The sequence below is a fragment of the Pseudophryne corroboree genome, chromosome 12, assembly GCF_028390025.1.
Source record: "Pseudophryne corroboree isolate aPseCor3 chromosome 12, aPseCor3.hap2, whole genome shotgun sequence".
Lineage (NCBI taxonomy): Eukaryota > Metazoa > Chordata > Amphibia > Anura > Myobatrachidae > Pseudophryne > Pseudophryne corroboree.
The window spans coordinates 2692899-2714082 of NC_086455.1; the positions used below are offsets into that span (position 1 = coordinate 2692899).

At 51.5% G+C, this 21184-nt stretch overlaps 1 protein-coding gene across 8 annotated transcripts in view; it reads right to left on the reverse strand.

Annotated features, from left to right (window-relative positions):
* Positions 1 to 21184, reverse strand: part of DCST1 (DC-STAMP domain containing 1) — a 124836-nt gene that overhangs the window by 50725 nt on the left and 52927 nt on the right. For 6 of the 8 annotated variants that reach the window (XM_063946655.1, XM_063946650.1, XM_063946652.1 and 3 more), the window contains 5 exons: positions 13300 to 13374; positions 12886 to 13014; positions 12660 to 12799; positions 10972 to 11164; positions 10511 to 10654 (listed from right to left, as the gene is read on the reverse strand). In XM_063946655.1, the coding sequence (XP_063802725.1) occupies positions 10511 to 10654; positions 10972 to 11164; positions 12660 to 12799; positions 12886 to 13014; positions 13300 to 13374 (681 nt within the window). The remainder of the gene's footprint in view (positions 1 to 10510; positions 10655 to 10971; positions 11165 to 12659; positions 12800 to 12885; positions 13015 to 13299; positions 13375 to 21184) is intronic. The other 2 variants (XM_063946654.1, XM_063946657.1) reach the window with 1 other exon arrangement.

Here is a 21184-nt window from a genome sequence, read left to right on the forward strand (position 1 = left end):
GGCTGTGATGGGGAAGGTAGGGTTTGGCACTAGGGGGGAGGTTAGGGATAGGCTGTGATGGGGAAAGATAGGGTTTGGCACTAGAGGGGAGGTTAGGCTGCAGGGTGAGGTTAGGGATAGGCTGTGATGGGGAAAGATAGGGATTTGCACTAGGGGGGAGTTTAGGCTGCAGGGTGAGGGTAGGGATAGGCTGTGATGGGGAAGGTAGGGTTTGGCACTAGGGGGGAGGTTAGGGATAGGCTGTGATGGGGAAAGATAGGGTTTGGCACTAGAGGGGAGGTTAGGCTGCAGGGTGAGGTTAGGGATAGGCTGTGATGGGGAAAGATAGGGTTTGGAACTAGAGGGGAGGTTAGGCTGCAGGGTGAGGTTAGGGATAGGCTGTGATGGGGAAAGATAGGGTTTGGCACTAGAGGGGAGGTTAGGCTGCAGGGTGAGGTTAGGTATAGGCTGTGATAGGGAACGATAGGGTTTGGCACTAGAGGGGAGGTTAGGCTGCAGGGTGAGGTTAGGGATAGGCTGTGATGGGGAAAGATAGGGATTGGCACTAGGGGGGAGTTTAGGCTGCAGGGTGAGATTAGGGATAGGCTGTGATGGGGAAGGATAGGGTTTGGCACTAGGGAGGAGGTCAGGCTGCAGGGTGAGGTTAGGGATAGGCTGTGATGGGGAATGATAGGGTTTGGCACTAGGGGGGAGGGTAGGGATAGGCTGTGATGGGGAAGGTAGGGTTTGGCACTAGAGGGGAGGTTAGGCTGCAGGGTGAGGTTAGGGATAGGCTGTGATGGGGAAGGTAGGGTTTTGGCACTAGGGGGTGGGTAGGGATAGGCTGTGATGGGGAAGGTAGGGTTTGGCACTAGGGGGGAGGGTAGGGATAGGCTGTGATGGGAAAGGTAGGGTTTGGTACTAGGGGGGAGGGTAGGGATAGGCTGTGATGGGGAAGGTAGGGTTTGGCACTAGGGGGGAGGTTAGGGATAGGCTGTGATGGGGAAAGATAGGGTTTGGCACTAGAGGGGAGGTTAGGCTGCAGGGTGAGGTTAGGGATAGGCTGTGATGGGGAAAGATAGGGATTGGCACTAGGGGGGAGTTTAGGCTGCAGGGTGAGGGTAGGGATAGGCTGTGATGGGGAAGGTAGGGTTTGGCACTAGGGGGGAGGTTAGGGATAGGCTGTGATGGGGAAAGATAGGGTTTGGCACTAGAGGGGAGGTTAGGCTGCAGGGTGAGGTTAGGGATAGGCTGTGATGGGGAAAATAAGATTTTACTTACCGATAAATCTATTTCTCGGAGTCCGTAGTGGATGCTGGGGTTCCTGAAAGGACCATGGGGAATAGCGGCTCCGCAGGAGACAGGGCACAAAAAGTAAAGCTTTTTCCGATCAGGTGGTGTGCACTGGCTCCTCCCCCTATGACCCTCCTCCAGACTCCAGTTAGGTACTGTGCCCGGACGAGCGTACACAATAAGGGAGGATTTTGAATCCCGGGTAAGACTCATACCAGCCACACCAATCACACCGTACAACTTGTGATCTAAACCCAGTTAACAGTATGATAACAGCGGAGCCTCTGAAAGATGGCTTCCTACAACAATAACCCGAATAAGTTAACAATAACTATGTACAATTTATGCAGATAATCCGCACTTGGGATGGGCGCCCAGCATCCACTACGGACTCCGAGAAATAGATTTATCGGTAAGTAAAATCTTATTTTCTCTATCGTCCTAGTGGATGCTGGGGTTCCTGAAAGGACCATGGGGATTATACCAAAGCTCCCAAACGGGCGGGAGAGTGCGGATGACTCTGCAGCACCGAATGAGAGAACTCCAGGTCCTCCTTAGCCAGGGTATCAAATTTGTAAAATTTTACAAACGTGTTCTCCCCTGACCACGTAGCTGCTCGGCAAAGTTGTAATGCCGAGACCCCTCGGGCAGCCGCCCAAGATGAGCCCACCTTCCTTGTGGAGTGGGCCTTTACAGATTTAGGCTGTGGCAGGCCTGCCACAGAATGTGCCAGTTGGATTGTGCTACAGATCCAACGAGCAATCGTCTGCTTAGACGCAGGAGCACCCATCTTGTTGGGTGCATACAATATAAACAACGAGTCAGATTTTCTGACTCCAGCTGTTCTTGCAATATATATTTTTAATGCTCTGACAACGTCCAGTAACTTGGAGTCCTCCAAGTCACTTGTAGCCGCAGGCACTACAATAGGCTGGTTCAGATGAAATGCTGACACCACCTTAGGGAGAAAATGCGGACGAGTCCGCAGTTCTGCCCTGTCCGAAAGGAAAATCAGATATGGGCTTTTGTAAGATAAAGCTGCCAATTCTGACACTCTCCTGGCAGAAGCCAGGGCTAGAAGCATGGTCACTTTCCAAGTGAGATATTTCAAATCCACCTTATTTAGTGGTTCAAACCAATGAGATTTTAGAAAATCCAAAACTACATTGAGATCCCACGGTGCCACTGGAGGCACCACAGGAGGCTGTATATGCAGCACTCCCTTAACAAAGGTCTGGACTTCAGGGACTGAAGCCAATTCTTTTTGAAAGAAAATCGACAGGGCCGAAATTTGAACCCTAATAGATCCCAATTTGAGACCCATAGACAATCCTGATTGCAGGAAATGTAGGAATCGACCCAGTTGAAATTCCTCCGTCGGAGCACTCCGATCTTCGCACCACGCAACATATTTTCGCCAAATTCGGTGATAATGTTGCACGGTTACTTCTTTCCTTGCTTTAATCAAAGTAGGAATGACTTCTTCCGGCATGCCTTTTTCCATTAGGATCCGGCGTTCAACCGCCATGCCGTCAAACGCAGCCGCGGTAAGTCTTGAAACAGACAGGGACCCTGCTGAAGCAAGTCCCTCCTTAGAGGTAGAGGCCACGGATCTTCCGTGATCATCTCTTGAAGTTCCGGGTACCAAGTCCTTCTTGGCCAATCCGGAACCACTAGTATCGTTCTTACGCCTCTTTGCCGTATAATTCTCAATACTTTTGGTATGAGAGGCAGAGGAGGAAACACATACACCGACTGGTACACCCAAGGCGTTACCAGCGCGTCCACAGCTATTGCCTGCGGATCTCTTGACCTGGCGCAATACCTGTCCAGTTTTTTGTTGAGGCGAGACGCCATCATGTCCACCATTGGTCTTTCCCAACGGGTTACCAGCATGTGGAAGACTTCTGGATGAAGTCCCCACTCTCCCGGGTGAAGATCGTGTCTGCTGAGGAAGTCTGCTTCCCAGTTGTCCACTCCCGGGATGAACACTGCTGACAGTGCTATCACATGATTCTCTGCCCAGCGAAGAATCCTTGCAGCTTCTGCCATTGCACTCCTGCTTCTTGTGCCGCCCTGTCTGTTCACATGGGCGACTGCCGTGATGTTGTCCGACTGGATCAACACCGGTTTTCCCTGAAGCAGAGGTTCTGCCTGGCTTAGAGCATTGTATATTGCTCTTAGTTCCAGAATGTTTATGTGAAGAGACGTTTCCAGGCTCGTCCATACTCCCTGGAAGTTTCTTCCTTGTGTGACTGCTCCCCAGCCTCTCAGGCTGGCGTCCGTGGTCACCAGGATCCAATCCTGTATGCCGAATCTGCGGCCCTCCAATAGATGAGGACTCTGCAACCACCACAGAAGAGACACCCTTGTCCTTGGAGACAGGGTTATCCGTAGGTGCATCTGAAGATGCGACCCTGACCATTTGTCCAACAGATCCCTTTGGAAAATTCTTGCGTGGAATCTGCCGAATGGAATTGCTTCGTAAGAAGCCACCATTTTTCCCAGGACTCTTGTGCATTGATGTACAGACACTTTTCCTGGTTTTAGGAGGTTCCTGACAAGCTCGGATAACTCCTTGGCTTTTTCCTCCGGGAGAAAAACCTTTTTCTGAACCGTGTCCAGAATCATCCCTAGGAACAGCAGACGAGTTGTCGGCATTAACTGGGATTTTGGAATATTCAGAATCCACCCGTGCTGTTTTAGCACTTCTTGAGACAGTGCTAATCCCATCTCTAGCTGTTCTCTGGACCTCGCCCTTATTAGGAGATCGTCCAAGTATGGGATAATTAATACGCCTTTTCTTCGAAGAAGAATCATCATCTCGGCCATTACCTTTGTAAAGATCCGAGGTGCCGTGGACAATCCGAACGGCAGCGTCTGAAACTGATAGTGACAGTTTTGTACAACGAACCTGAGGTACCCCTGGTGTGAGGGGTAAATTGGAACGTGGAGATACGCATCCTTGATGTCCAAGGATACCATAAAGTCCCCCTCTTCCAGGTTCGCTATCACTGCTCTGAGTGACTCCATTTTGAACTTGAACTTCTTTATGTACAGGTTCAAGGACTTCAGATTTAGAATAGGCCTTACCGAGCCATCCGGCTTCGGTACCACAAAAAGAGTGGAATAATACCCCTTCCCTTGTTGTAGAAGAGGTACCTTGACTATCACCTGCTGAGAGTACAGCTTGTGAATGGCTTCCAAAACCGTCTCCCTTTCGGAGGGGGACGTTGGTAAAGCAGACTTCAGGAAACGGCGAGGTGGATCCGTCTCTAATTCCAACCTGTACCCTTGAGATATTATCTGCAGGATCCAGGGATCTACCTGCGAGTGAGCCCACTGCGCGCTGTAATTTTTGAGACGACCGCCCACCTTCCCCGAGTCCGCTTGAGAAGCCCCAGCGTCATGCTGAGGCTTTTGTAGAAGCCGGGGAGGGCTTCTGTTCCTGGGAAGGAGCTGCGTGTTGCTGTCTCTTCCCTCGACCTTTGCCTCGTGGCAGATATGAATAGCCCTTTGCTCTCTTATTTTTAAAGGAACGAAAGGGCTGCGGTTGAAAAGTCGGTGCCTTTTTCTGTGGGGGAGTGACTTGAGGTAGAAAGGTGGATTTCCCGGCTGTAGCCGTGGCCACCAAATCTGATAGACCGACTCCAAATAACTCCTCCCCTTTATACGGCAAAACTTCCATATGCCGTTTTGAATCCGCATCGCCTGTCCACTGTCGCGTCCATAAAGCTCTTCTGGCCGAAATGGACATAGCACTTACCCGTGATGCCAGTGTGCAGATATCCCTCTGTGCATCACGCATATAAAGAAATGCATCCTTTATTTGTTCTAACGACAGTAAAATATTGTCCCTGTCCAGGGTATCAATATTTTCAATCAGGGACTCTGACCAAACTACCCCAGCACTGCCCATCCAGGCAGTCGCTACAGCTGGTCGTAGTATAACACCTGCATGTGTGTATATACTTTTTTGGATATTTTCCATCCTCCTATCTGATGGATCTTTAAGTGCGGCCGTCTCAGGAGAGGGTAACGCCACTTGTTTAGATAAGCGTGTTAGCGCCTTGTCCACCCTAGGAGGTGTTTCCCAGCGCTCCCTAACCTCTGGTGGGAAAGGGTATAATGCCAATAATTTCTTTGAAATTATCAGCTTTTTATCAGGGGCAACCCACGCTTCATTACACACGTCATTTAATTCTTCTGATTCAGGAAAAACTATAGGTAGTTTTTTCATACCCCACATAATACCCTGTTTAGTGGTACCTGTAGTATCAGCTAAATGTAACGCCTCCTTCATTGCCAAAATCATATAACGTGTGGCCCTACTGGAAAATACGGTTGATTCGTCACCGTCACCACTGGAGTCATCGCCTGTGTCTGGGTCTGTGTCGACCGACTGAGGCAAAGGGCGTTTCACAGCCCCTGACGGTGTTTGAGTCGCCTGGACAGGCACTAATTGATTGTCCGGCCGCCTCATGTCGTCAAACGACTGCTTTAGCGTGTTGACACTATCCCGTAGTTCCATAAATAAAGGCATCCATTCCGGTGTCGACTCCCTAGGGGGTGACATCCTCATATTTGGCAATTGCTCCGCCTCCACACCAATATCGTCCTCATACATGTCGACACACACGTACCGACACACAGCAGACACACAGGGAATGCTCCTAACGAAGACAGGACCCACTAGCCCTTTGGGGAGACAGAGGGAGAGTTTGCCAGCACACACCAAAAGCGCTATATATATATCAGGGATAGCCTTATAATAAGTGCTCCCTTATAGCTGCTTTGTTATATCAAATTATCGCCATAAATGTGCCCCCCCCTCTCTGTTTTACCCTGTTTCTGTAGTGCAGTGCAGGGGAGAGACTTGGGAGCCGTCCTGACCAGCGGAGCTGTGAGAGGAAATGGCGCCGTGTGCTGAGGAGATAGGCCCCGCCCCTTTTCTGGCGGGCTCGTCTCCCGCTATTTAGAAAAATTAGGCAGGGGTTAAATATCTCCATATAGCCTCTAGGGCTATATGTGAGGTATTTTTAGCCTTTATAGGTAATCATTTTGCCTCCCAGGGCGCCCCCCTCCCAGCGCCCTGCACCCTCAGTGACTGCCGTGTGAAGTGTGCTGAGAGGAAAATGGCGCACAGCTGCAGTGCTGTGCGCTACCTTTTGAAGACTGCAGGAGTCTTCAGCCGCCGATTCTGGACCTCTTCTGTCTTCAGCATCTGCAAGGGGGCCGGCGGCGTGGCTCCGGTGACCATCCAGGCTGTACCCGTGATCGTCCCTCTGGAGCTTGATGTCCAGTAGCCAAGAAGCCAATCCATCCTGCACGCAGGTGAGTTGACTCCTTCTCCCCTCAGTCCCTCGCTGCAGTGATCCTGTTGCCAGCAGGAATCACTGTAAAATAAAAAACCTAGCTAAACTTTTTCTAAGCAGCTCTTTAGGAGAGCCACCTAGATTGCACCCTTCTCGGCCGGGCACAAAAATCTAACTGGAGTCTGGAGGAGGGTCATAGGGGGAGGAGCCAGTGCACACCACCTGATCGGAAAAAGCTTTACTTTTTGTGCCCTGTCTCCTGCGGAGCCGCTATTCCCCATGGTCCTTTCAGGAACCCCAGCATCCACTAGGACGATAGAGAAAGATAGGGTTTGGCACTAGAGGGGAGGTTAGGCTGCAGGGTGAGGTTAGGTATAGGCTGTGATAGGGAAGGATAGGGTTTGGCACTAGAGGGGAGGTTAGGCTGCAGGGTGAGGTTAGGGATAGGCTGTGATGGGGAAAGATAGGGATTGGCACTAGGGGGGAGTTTAGGCTGCAGGGTGAGATTAGGGATAGGCTGAGATGGGGAAGGATAGGGTTTTGGCACTAGGGGGGAGGGTAGGGATAGGCTGTGATGGGGAATGATAGGGTTTGGCACTAGGGAGGAGGTCAGGCTGCAGGGTGAGGTTAGGGATAGGCTGTGATGGGGAATGATAGGGATTGGCACTAGGGGGGAGGGTAGGGATAGGCTGTGATGGGGAAGGATAGGGTTTGGCACTAGAGGGGAGGTTAGACTGCAGGGTGAGGTTAGGGATAGGCTGTGATGGGGAAGGTAGGGTTTTGGCACTAGGGGGGAGGGTAGGGATAGGCTGTGATGGGGAAGGATAGGGTTTAGCACTAGGGGGGAGGGTAGGGATAGGCTGTGATGGGGAAGGTAGGGTTTTGGCACTAGGGGGGAGGGTAGGGATAGGCTGTGATGGGGAAGGATAGGGTTTGGCACTAGGGGTGAGGGTAGGGATAGGCTGTGATGGGGAAGGTAGGGTTTGGCACTAGGGGGGAGGGTAGGGATAAGCTGTGATGGGGAAGGTAGGGTTTGGCACTAGGGGGGAGGGTAGGGATAGGCTGTGATGGGGAAGGATAGGGTTTGGCACTAGGGGGGAGGGTAGGGATAGGCTGTGATGGGGAAGGATAGGGTTTGGCACTAGGGGGGAGTTTAGGGATAGGCTGTGATGGGGAAGGATAGGGTTTGGCACTAGGGGGGAGGGTAGGGATAGGCTGTGATGGGGAAGGTAGGGTTTGGCACTAGGGGGGAGATTAGGGATAGGCTGTGATGGGGAAGGTAGGGTTTGGCACTAGGGGGGAGGGTAGGGATAAGCTGTGATGGGGAAGGTAGGGTTTGGCACTAGGGGGGAGGGTAGGGATAGGCTGTGATGGGGAAGGATAGAGTTTGGCACTAGGGGGGAGGGTAGGGATAGGCTGTGATGGGGAAGGATAGGGTTTGGCACTAGGGGGGAGGGTAGGGATAGGCTGTGATGGGGAAGGATAGGGTTTGGCACTAGGGGGGAGTTTAGGGATAAGCTGTGATGGGGAACGTAGGGTTTGGCACTAGGGGGGAGGGTAGGGATAGGCTGTGATGGGGAAGGTAGGGTTTGGCACTAGGGGGGAGGGTAGGGATAGGCTGTGATGGGAAAGGTAGGGTTTGGTACTAGGGGGGAGGGTAGGGATAGGCTGTGATGGGGAAGGTAGGGTTTGGCACTAGGGGGGAGGTTAGGGATAGGCTGTGATGGGGAAAGATAGGGTTTGGCACTAGAGGGGAGGTTAGGCTGCAGGGTGAGGTTAGGGATAGGCTGTGATGGGGAAAGATAGGGATTGGCACTAGGGGGGAGTTTAGGCTGCAGGGTGAGGGTAGGGATAGGCTGTGATGGGGAAGGTAGGGTTTGGCACTAGGGGGGAGGTTAGGGATAGGCTGTGATGGGGAAAGATAGGGTTTGGCACTAGAGGGGAGGTTAGGCTGCAGGGTGAGGTTAGGGATAGGCTGTGATGGGGAAAGATAGGGTTTGGCACTAGAGGGGAGGTTAGGCTGCAGGGTGAGGTTAGGTATAGGCTGTGATAGGGAAGGATAGGGTTTGGCACTAGAGGGGAGGTTAGGCTGCAGGGTGAGGTTAGGGATAGGCTGTGATGGGGAAAGATAGGGATTGGCACTAGGGGGGAGTTTAGGCTGCAGGGTGAGATTAGGGATAGGCTGAGATGGGGAAGGATAGGGTTTTGGCACTAGGGGGGAGGGTAGGGATAGGCTGTGATGGGGAATGATAGGGTTTGGCACTAGGGAGGAGGTCAGGCTGCAGGGTGAGGTTAGGGATAGGCTGTGATGGGGAATGATAGGGATTGGCACTAGGGGGGAGGGTAGGGATAGGCTGTGATGGGGAAGGATAGGGTTTGGCACTAGAGGGGAGGTTAGACTGCAGGGTGAGGTTAGGGATAGGCTGTGATGGGGAAGGTAGGGTTTTGGCACTAGGGGGGAGGGTAGGGATAGGCTGTGATGGGGAAGGATAGGGTTTAGCACTAGGGGGGAGGGTAGGGATAGGCTGTGATGGGGAAGGTAGGGTTTTGGCACTAGGGGGGAGGGTAGGGATAGGCTGTGATGGGGAAGGATAGGGTTTGGCACTAGGGGTGAGGGTAGGGATAGGCTGTGATGGGGAAGGTAGGGTTTGGCACTAGGGGGGAGGGTAGGGATAAGCTGTGATGGGGAAGGTAGGGTTTGGCACTAGGGGGGAGGGTAGGGATAGGCTGTGATGGGGAAGGATAGGGTTTGCCACTAGGGGGGAGGGTAGGGATAGGCTGTGATGGGGAAGGATAGGGTTTGGCACTAGGGGGGAGTTTAGGGATAGGCTGTGATGGGGAAGGATAGGGTTTGGCACTAGGGGGGAGGGTAGGGATAGGCTGTGATGGGGAAGGTAGGGTTTGGCACTAGGGGGGAGATTAGGGATAGGCTGTGATGGGGAAGGTAGGGTTTGGCACTAGGGGGGAGGGTAGGGATAAGCTGTGATGGGGAAGGTAGGGTTTGGCACTAGGGGGGAGGGTAGGGATAGGCTGTGATGGGGAAGGATAGGGTTTGGCACTAGGGGGGAGGGTAGGGATAGGCTGTGATGGGGAAGGATAGGGTTTGGCACTAGGGGGGAGGGTAGGGATAGGCTGTGATGGGGAAGGATAGGGTTTGGCACTAGGGGGGAGTTTAGGGATAAGCTGTGATGGGGAACGTAGGGTTTGGCACTAGGGGGGAGGGTAGGGATAGGCTGTGATGGGGAAGGATAGGGTTTGGCACTAGGGGGGAGGGTAGGGATAGGCTGTGATGGGGAAGGATAGGGTTTGGCACTAGGGGGGAGGGTAGGGATAGGCTGTGATGGGGAAGGATAGGGTTTGGCACTAGGGGGGAGTTTAGGGATAGGCTCTGATGGGGAAGGATAGGGTTTGGCACTAGGGGGGAGGGTAGGGATAGGCTGTGATGGGGAAGGTAGGGTTTGGCACTAGGGGGGAGATTAGGGATAGGCTGTGATGGGGAAGGTAGGGTTTGGCACTAGGGGGGAGGGTAGGGATAGGCTGTGATGGGGAAGGTAGGGTTTGGCACTAGGGGGGAGATTAGGGATAGGCTGTGATGGGGAAGGTAGGGTTTGGCACTAGGGGGGAGGGTAGGGATAGGCTGTGATGGGGAAGGTAGGGTTTGGCACTAGGGGGGAGATTAGGGATAGGCTGTGATGGGGAAGGATAGGGTTTTTACCACTGGGCGAGGGTTAGGGTTAGGCTGTATTGGGCGTTTGGGTTAGGCTGTGGGGTGAGGGGAAGTAAACTCCACAGAACGCTGCAGAATAACAGGTCCGCACTAGAAGTGACTGTCCCATGGCCGCCGGGACGCAGACGATTCTGCATGTGGACAGTCCGATCCTGTCAGCGAGCTGGAGATGTGGACACAGTACTTTGCTACTCACCATTGAGGATGTTGCAGAGGAATGTGAACTTCATAGGCAGGCAGAGAAGAGTGTTGAGAATGGGGAGCCTGATCAGCGACATACAGTCCTCATGCTTCTTGTGAAACCAGTCGTGGCATTTCTCCACACCTTTCTCAATCACATCTGTCGGGGGAAGAAAGCCGCCAGTTATTACTCTTTAGGTGCCTGCCGGCCTGTACCCTCGAGTACCGCTCAGCTGCCTCTGCCAGAAGTATCTATGTAATTCGATGGCAGCGATGAGAGATTACGCGTCTATCACTACAATGAGAAAAAGCATCATCCTTATTGGCGCATTATGATAAATAGTCCCAGCGCATCTCTAAGCCAGGCAGCGATATTGTGCCTCTGTGATAAGCGCCTGGTGCGTTGTGTGTGTCCTACATATGCACAAAGTCTAGGTGTACACGGAACGTACGACCACCGTAACCCCGCCCACTCACACTCGCAGCGCAACATGGTTTTAAAGTCAAACTTCTGCTGTGTAGTCAGTGACTTGTTCTCCTCTTCCACCTTCTCCTCCAGTACTCTCTCCTTCTCCACGTTGTAGCCCTCAGTACTTTCCATCTCATCCTCTGTCACCTTAAACAATTTCTTAATGTTATCACTGTCTCTTCTCAATTCCTTGGAAACTTTCTGGAAGGCAAAGGATGCAAGAGCTCTAATTACTAAGAGAGCCTCCTGTTATCTTCAAGTCATAATTTGGCTCATGGGGGAAAAAGAAGAATTATGGAAGACTTACCTTTGTTGACGCTCTTTCTTCAAAGTCCATAGGGTCCACAGGAGAGACAATGGGGTGTAGGAATGGGCACCAAACAGTGAAAGCTTTTACAGCTCCCAGGATGCTCCGGTCCTTTTCCCCTATACCCCGCCCACAGCTGAGGCTACTCAGTTTTGTGAACAAACCCAATGCAGGAGCAGGACAGGAGAGAAGGAAGACTGGTACACTTTCATACAAGAGAGGAGGGAACCAGTGACCAAGAGACTGTATGACTGCCGTTCTGCTCCCATATATATATATACGTATATATATATATATATATATATATATATAAACCTGCCATGGGCTCTTAATCAGCTACACAGACTGCAGTAGCTGGTAAGGTATAACGCTGTATACTCTGGCTCCTAGGAGAGGTATAAAGGGAGACTGGACCCAGCATTCCCGGAGACCTGTAGCTGCTGGAAAAGATGGCTGCCGCGAGTCTCTGAGTGGGAAGGAAGAGCAGCTCAGAGGCGGAAAGCCGCCGTGGAATCCCACTCTGAACTTGGGAAGGGGCCGCTGGGGGAGAGCTGACCCCCTCCCCCCCTCCCCCAAGGCTGACATTAACCACCAGGTACTCTGGCCTTTTCAAAGCCCCTGCTCCAGTATAATTGAGCCCTGGTGGTCTAGTTGGGTCCCGGACGCACATCTCCAGTCAGTCTCCAAAGACCAGAAGTAGGACTGCATATAGTCCCCACTTTCTTGTCCCCCCTTGCTCCAGCTCCAGTCCCCCAGGAAGCCGTGCTAGCGGTGCTCTAAGGTGCCTGCAGGAATCACCAGACCGCTGAATGGTGTTGTGGCACCAGCTGGGAGTTGATGGAGCAGCAGTGCCGGCATCCGTTCTGCTGGCTCAATGCAGCAAAAGTAAAGTCAAATAAATGAAATTATTAAAATAAAAGCTTGGGGTTGATTAATAGCAGACCTGCTGTTAGAGGTGAACCGGATCCTGCTGGCAAAAAAATGAAACGGAGTAGCCTGGGCTGTGGCAGGGTAGAGGGGGGAAGGACCGGAGCATCCTGGGAGCTGTAAAAGCTTACCTCCCAACACTGAGCAGCAGTAGGAGTATCCTCCATCACTGGTGTCATTATCCTGGACACCTGGAAATGTGCAACAGAGATGTCACCAAGAAAATGGCGCTGGCTCCATTTTCCTGGAGATATGCACATTTGATAGCTAGATTGGGGTCTTGCCAGGAAGGAAGATGACTGCCAGACTGTGGGGGAGGCTATTTAGGTTACGCACTCCAGGAAGTATTACTGGAAGGTGCTCACAGACAGGGTACCAGGGACAGTCCCTGAGCTATCCATGGGATCTGTATGTGTGTCAGTGTGTGACTTTCCCAGGAGCTGTCCCCATATATTTCCTCACCACCAGATCACCAGCGATGGTTTTCAGAGGCGTTGTCATGGCGTCCCAGATCAGCTTTGTGTGGTTAATCTGTAGTTCAGCGATACAGCCGACGGATCGCAGCGCCTCCTCCATGTTGTGCTCCAGGTTACTGACCGGTCCTGGAAATGGCGAAGATTAGATCAGGGTGACTCTGCTACATCCCACCCAGTCTGGTCTATGTAAGTGACGGAAGGCAGAGGCTTACCTGCATAGATAGATGCCATGACAAAGACCAGCAACAAGGCGCCGCCCTCTTGACCCAGAGCATTTGGCAATAATAGAAGTGTGCTACATCGGAAGTAGGTGGAGGTGCCCCAGCCAATAGCAAATACCACTGAGGAGAGAGAAGGACACGTGAGGTACGGATACAGAAAATGGCAGCCTGGCTGCATGGTGAAACAGGAACAAGACATTGTAACGCCCTCCTCAGTACTCCCCCTCAGGCTACTGTGCAGGCGGCCATCTTTCCTTTCTGCTGACAGAATGTGGCTGATCGCTCCTCCCCAGCGTCTGCACACCACTGGCACCCGGGAGGAGCTGGCAGCAGGAAAGATAGTGGGCAAAGACCAAAGGGAAACAGCTGCAGACAAAGCAATAAGGGCAGACCGTCATGTCTTACCTACTATCCCATAGAAAATGGCTATCTTCTGACTCTGGTACAGACTCATTGGATCCACCAGCCAGTTATAGATTCCTGGAAAAAATGTATCACTTATTGTATGTTTCTTATTCTAGCTGTACGCCTGAGCACGCGGGAACCTGCGTCTGTCCGTGTGCAGACGTCATACATGATATTACGCTGCATGGACATTTCTTCCTCATTCTGCGTCGCGTGCTAGGCCAATGTCGGACGCAGACGAGTCGTTCATTGCTACAGTGCATGTGATTCAGACATAGGGCCTAATTCAGACCTGATCGCTGCTGTGCGTTTTTTGCATCCCTGCGATCAGGTAGTCGCCGCCCGGGGAGGGGGGATTCGCTGTGCTGGAGTGCGATCGCATGTGCAGATAGCTGCACACACAAAAGTTTCTGCAGTCTCTGCACAGTCCAGGACTTACTCTTCCAATGCGATGATCGGCGCCGGAGCTGACGTCAGAAACCCTCCCTTCAAACGCCTGGTCCCCCCTGTGTTTCTCCGGACACTCCCTGAAAACGGTCAGTTGCCACCCACAAACGGCCTCTTCCTGTCAGTCACTTTGCCATCGCCTGTGCGATCGCTTTTTACGCCCATCCCGTCAGTATGCACCGATTCCCGATGCAGTCGTCGGACACGTTGGCGCATTGAGATGCATACGCATGCGCAGTACAGACCCGATCACCCGCTGTGCAAAAAAGCACAGCAGCGATCGGGACTGAATCACCCCCCATGTGAACTGCAAGGGGGACAGATGTAACATGTGCAGAGAGTTAGATTTGGGTGGGGTGTGTTCAAACTGAAATCTAACTTGCAGTGTACAAATAAAGCAGCCAGTATTTACCCTGCACAGAAACAAAAATAAGAATTTACTTACCGATAATTCTATTTCTCGTAGTCCGTAGTGGATGCTGGGAACTCCGAAAGGACCATGGGGAATAGCGGCTCCGCAGGAGACTGGGCACAAAAGTAAAAGCTTTAGGTCAGGCATGTCCAAACTTTGGCCCTCCAGCTGTTGTGAAACTACATATCCCAGCATGCCCTGACACAGTTTTCCTGTCAGAGAATGCTAAAGCTGTGTCAGGGCATGCTGGGATGTGTAGTTTCTCAACAGCTGGAGGGCCGCAGTTTGGACATGCCTGCTTTAGGTACTATCTGGTGTGCACTGGCTCCTCCCCCTATGACCCTCCTCCAAGCCTCAGTTAGGATACTGTGCCCGGACGAGCGTACACAATAAGGAAAGATTTTGAATCCCGGGTAAGACTCATACCAGCCACACCAATCACACTGTACAACTTGTGATCTGAACCCAGTTAACAGCATGATAACAGAGGAGCCTCTGAAAGATGGCTCACAACAGTAATAACCCGATTTTTGTAACAATAACTATGTACAAGTATTGCAGACAATCCGCACTTGGGATGGGCGCCCAGCATCCACTACGGACTATGAGAAATAGAATTATCGGTAAGTAAATTCTTATTTTCTCTGACGTCCTAGTGGATGCTGGGAACTCCGAAAGGACCATGGGGATTATACCAAAGCTCCCAAACGGGCGGGAGAGTGCGGATGACTCTGCAGCACCGAATGAGAGAACTCCAGGTCCTCCTCAGCCAGGGTATCAAATTTGTAGAATTTAGCAAACGTGTTTGCCCCTGACCAAGTAGCTGCTCGGCAAAGTTGTAATGCCGAGACCCCTCGGGCAGCCGCCCAAGATGAGCCCACTTTCCTTGTGGAATGGGCTTTAACAGATTTTGGCTGTGGCAGTCCTGCCACAGAATGTGCAAGCTGAATTGTACTACAAATCCAACGAGCAATAGTCTGCTTAGAAGCAGGAGCACCCAGCTTGTTGGGTGCATACAGGATAAACAGCGAGTCAGATTTTCTGACTCCAGCCGCCCTGAAACATATATTTTCAGGGCCCTGACTACGTCCAGCAACTTGGAGTCCTCCAAGTCCCTAGTAGCCGCAGGTACCACAATAGGCTGGTTTAAGTGAAACGCTGAAACCACCTTAGGGAGAAATTGAGGACGAGTCCTCAATTCTGCCCTGTCCGTATGAAAAATTAGGTAAGGGCTTTTATAGGATAAAGCCGCCAATTCTGAGACACGCCTGGCTGAAGCCAGGGCTAACAGCATTACCACTTTCCATGTGAGATATTTTAAGTCCACAGTGGTGAGTGGTTCAAACCAATGTGATTTTAGGAACCCCAAAACTACATTGAGATCCCAAGGTGCCACTGGAGGCACAAAAGGAGGCTGTATATGCAGTACCCCCTTGACAAACGTCTGAACTTCAGGAACTGAAGCCAGTTCTTTCTGGAAGAAAATCGACAGGGCCGAAATTTGAACCTTAATGGACCCTAATTTTAGGCCCATAGACAGTCCTGTTTGCAGGAAATGCAGGAAACGACCCCGTTGAAATTCCTCTGTAGGGGCCTTCCTGGCCTCACACCACGCAACATATTTACGCCAAATACGGTGATAATGTTGCACGGTTACATCCTTCCTGGCTTTGATCAGGGTAGGGATGACTTCATCCGGAATGCCTTTTTCCTTCAGGATCCGGCGTTCAACCGCCATGCCGTCAAACGCAGCCGCGGTAAGTCTTGGAACAGACAGGGTCCCTGCTGGAGCAGGTCCCGTCTTAGAGGTAGAGGCCACGGGTCCTCTGTGCGCATCTCTTGAAGTTCCGGGTACCAAGTCCTTCTTGGCCAATCCGGAGCCACGAGTATAGTCCTTACTCCTCTCCTTCTTATGATTCTCAGTACCTTGGGTATGAGAGGCAGAGGAGGGAACACATACACTGACTGGTACACCCACGGTGTTACCAGAGCGTCCACAGCTATTGCCTGAGGGTCCCTTGACCTGGCGCAATATCTGTCTAGTTTTTTGTTGAGGCGGGACGCCATCATGTCCACCTTTGGTTTTTCCCAACGGTTCACAATCATGTGGAAGACTTCTGGGTGAAGTCCCCACTCCCCCGGGTGGAGGTCGTGTCTGCTGAGGAAGTCTGCTTCCCAGTTGTCCACTCCCGGAATGAACACTGCTGACAGTGCTATCACATGATTTTCCGCCCAGCGAAGAATCCTTGCAACTTCTGCCATTGCCCTCCTGCTTCTTGTGCCGCCCTGTCTGTTTACGTGGGCGACTGCCGTGATGTTGTCCGACTGGATCAACACCGGCTGACCCTGAAGCAGAGGCCTTGCTTGACTTAGGGCATTGTAAATGGCCCTTAGTTCCGGGATATTTATGTGAAATGACGTTTCCATGCTTGACCACAAGCCCTGGAAATTTCTTCCCTGTGTGACTGCTCCCCAGCCTCTCAAGCTGGCATCCGTGGTCACCAGGACCCAGTCCTGAATGCCGAATCTGCGGCCCTCTAGAAGATGAGCACTCTGCAACCACCACAGGAGAGACACCCTTGTCCTTGGAGACAGGGTTATCCGCTGATGCATCTGAAGATGCGATCCGGACCATTTGTCCAGCAGATCCCACTGAAAAGTTCTTGCGTGGAATCTGCCGAATGGAATCGCTTCGTAAGAAGCCACCATTTTTCCCAGGACCCTTGTGCATTGATGCACTGACACTTGGCCTGGTTTTAGGAGGTTCCTGACTAGCTCGGATAACTCCCTGGCTTTCTCCTCCGGGAGAAACACCTTTTTCTGGACTGTGTCCAGAATCATCCCTAGGAACAGCAGACGTGTCGTCGGAATCAGCTGCGATTTTGGAATATTTAGAATCCACCCGTGCTGTCGTAGTACTACTTGAGATAGTGCTACTCCGACCTCTAACTGTTCCCTGGACCTTGCCCTTATCAGGAGATCGTCCAAGTAAGGGATAATTAAGACGCCTTTTCTTCGAAGAGAATCATCATTTCGGCCATTACCTTGGTAAAGACCCGGGGTGCCGTGGACAATCCAAACGGCAGCGTCTGAAATCAGGATTTTGGTACTTACCGATAAATCCCTTTCTCCGATTCCACAGGGGCCACTGGAGTGTAGTTACAATGGGGAGATAGTAGGTGGTATTGGGAGCTGGCACTTTAAAAATTCTCACACTGTGGCTAGCTCCTCCCCTACTATCTCCCCTCCAAGCCAGTTTACGTAAAACTGTGCCCGAGGAGAGCTGTAGTAACCAAACCGGAAGGTAGAGGAGGATTAGCCTCGCCCTGTAAACCAGGCGAACACAAACTAAACCTGGAACAGAACCTGACAAAAAACCAGGCTAGCCTGAACTCAACAAGCAGTCATATGGTGATCTGCAAACCGTTAAGCAAAAAACCAGGAGGAACAGCGCTGGGCGGGCGTCCAGTGGCCCCTGTGGAATCGGAGAAAGGGATTTATCGGTAAGTACCAAAATCCTGATTTCTCTGACGTCCTAGTGGATGCTGGGGACTCCGTCAGGACCATGGGGATTAGCGGCTCCGCAGGAGACAGGGCACAAAAATAAAGCTTTAGGATCAGGTGGTGTGCACTGGCTCCTCCCCCTATGACCCTCCTCCAAGCCTCAGTTAGGTTTTTGTGCCCGTCCGAGCAGGGTGCAATCTAGGTGGCTCTCCTAAAGAGCTGCTTAGAAAAAGTTTTTAGGTTTTTTATTTTACAGTGAGTCCTGCTGGCAACAGGCTCACTGCAACGAGGGACTTAGGGGAGAAGAAGTGAACTCACCTGCGTGCAGGATGGATTGGCTTCTTAGGCTACAGGACACCATTAGCTCCAGAGGGATCGAACACAGGCCCAGCCATGGAGTCCGGTCCCGGAGCCGCGCCGCCGACCCCCTTGCAGATGCCGAAAAGTGAAGAGGTCCAGAAACCGGCGGCAGAAGACTTTTCAGTCTTCATGAGGTAGCGCACAGCATTGCAGCTGTGCGCCATTGTTGTCACACACTTCACACCAGCGGTCACTGAGGGTGCAGGGCGCTGTGGGGGGCGCCCTGGGCAGCAATGAAATACCTATACTGGCTAAAAGATACATCACATATAGCCCCTGGGGCTATATGGATGTATTTAACCCCTGCCAGGTCTCAGAAAAACGGGAGAAGAAGCCCGCCGAAAAGGGGGCGGGGCCTATTCTCCTCAGCACACAGCGCCATTTTCCCTCACAGAAATGCTGGTGGGAAGGCTCCCAGGCTCTCCCCTGCACTGCACTACAGAAACAGGGTTAAAACAGAGAGGGGGGGCACTTATTTGGCGATATGATTATATATATTAAGATGCTATAAGGGAAAAACACTTATAATAAGAATTTACTTACCGATAATTCTATTTCTCGGAGTCCGTAGTGGATGCTGGGGTTCCTGAAAGGACCATGGGGAATAGCGGCTCCGCAGGAGACAGGGCACAAAAAAGTAAAGCTTTACTAGGTCAGGTGGTGTGCACTGGCTCCTCCCCCTATGACCCTCCTCCAGACTCCAGTTAGGTACTGTGCCCGGACGAGCATACACAATAAGGGAGGCATTTTGAATCCCGGGTAAGACTCATACCAGCCACACCAATCACACCGTACAACTTGTGATCTAAACCCAGTTAACAGTATGACAACAGAAAGGGCCTCTTAAGATGGCTCCTTAACAATAACCCGAATTAGTTAACAATAACTATGTACAAGTATTGCAGATAATCCGCACTTGGGATGGGCGCCCAGCATCCACTACGGACTCCGAGAAATAGAATTATCGGTAAGTAAATTCTTATTTTCTCTATCGTCCTAAGTGGATGCTGGGGTTCCTGAAAGGACCATGGGGATTATACCAAAGCTCCCAAACGGGCGGGAGAGTGCGGATGACTCTGCAGCACCGAATGAGAGAACTCCAGGTCCTCCTTTGCCAGGGTATCAAATTTGTAAAATTTTACAAACGTGTTCTCCCCCGACCACGTAGCTGCTCGGCAGAGTTGTAATGCCGAGACCCCTCGGGCAGCCGCCCAAGATGAGCCCACCTTCCTTGTGGAGTGGGCTTTTACAGTTTTAGGCTGTGGCAGGCCTGCCACAGAATGTGCAAGTTGAATTGTGTTACAAATCCAACGAGCAATCGACTGCTTAGAAGCAGGTGCGCCCAACTTGTTGGGTGCATACAATATAAACAGCGAGTCAGATTTTCTGACTCCAGCCGTCCTTGCAATGTATATTTTTAAGGCTCTGACAACGTCCAACAACTTGGAGTCCTCCAAGTCGCTAGTGGCCGCAGGCACCACAATAGGTTGGTTCAGATGAAATGCTGATACCACTTTAGGGAGAAAATGCGGACGAGTCCGCAGTTCTGCCCTATCCGAATGGAAGATTAGATAAGGACTTTTATAAGATAAAGCCGCCAATTCAGATACTCTCCTGGCAGAGGCCAGGGCTAGTAACATAGTCACTTTCAATGTGAGATATTTCAAATCCACCTTTTTCAATGGTTCAAACCAATGGGATTTGAGGAAATCTAAAACTACATTTAGATCCCACGGTGCCACCGGAGGCACCACAGGAGGCTGTATATGCAGTACTCCCTTGACAAAAGTCTGGACCTCAGGGACAGAGGCCAATTCTTTTTGGAAGAATATTGACAGGGCCGAAATTTGAATCTTAATGGATCCCAATTTGAGACCCATAGATAATCCTGATTGCAGGAAATGTAGGAAACGACCCAGTTGGAATTCCTCCGTCGGAACCCTCCGATCCTCGCACCACGCTACATATTTTCGCCAAATGCGGTGATAATGTTTCACGGTGACTTCCTTCCGTGCCTTAATCAAGGTAGGAATGACTTCTTCTGGAATGCCTTTCCCTTTTAGGATCTGGCGTTCAACCGCCATGCCGTCAAACGCAGCCGCGGTAAGTCTTGAAAAAGACAGGGACCCTGCTGTAGCAGGTCCCTTCTCAGAGGTAGAGGCCACGGTTCGTCCGTGAGCATCTCTTGAAGTTCCGGATACCAAGTCCTTCTCGGCCAATCCGGAACCACTAGTATTGTTCTTACTCTTCTTTGCCGTATGATCTTCAATACCTTTGGTATGAGCGGCAGAGGAGGAAACACATACACTGACTGGTACACCCAAGGAGTTACCAGTGCGTCCACAGCTATTGCCTGTGGATCTCTTGACCTGGCGCAATATTTGTCCAGTTTCTTGTTGAGGCGAAACGCCATCATGTCTACAATTGGTCTTTCCCAACGGTCTATTAACATGTTGAAGACTTCTGGATGTAGACCCCACTCTCCCGGATGAAGATCGTGTCTGCTGAGGAAGTCTGCTTCCCAGTTGTCCACGCCCGGGATGAACACTGCTGACAGTGCTATCACGTGATTCTCCGCCCAGCGAAGAATCTTGGCAGCTTCTGCCATTGCACTCCTGCTTCTTGTGCCGCCCTGCCTGTTTACATGGGCGACCGCCGTGATGTTGTCCGACTGAATCAACACCGGCTTTCCTTGCAGGAGAAGTTCCGCCTGGCTTAGAGCATTGTAGATTGCTCTTAGTTCCAGAATGTTTATGTGAAGAGACTTTTCCAGACTCGTCCATACTCCCTGGAAGTTTCTTCCTTGTGTGACTGCTCCCCAGCCTCTCAGGCTGGCGTCCGTGGTCACCAGGATCCAATCCTGAATGCCGAATCTGCGGCCTTCTAATAGGTGAGCCTTCTGCAACCACCACAGAAGTGACACCCTTGTCTTTGGTGACAGGGTTATTCGCAGGTGCATCTGCAGATGCGACCCTGACCATTTGTCCAACAGATCCCTTTGGAATATTCTTGCATGGAATCTGCCGAATGGAATTGCTTCGTAAGAAGCCACCATTTTTCCCAGGACTCTTGTGCATTGATGTACTGACACTTTTCCTGGTTTTAGGAGGTTCCTGACCAGATCGGATAACTCCTTGGCTTTTTCCTCTGGAAGGAAAACCT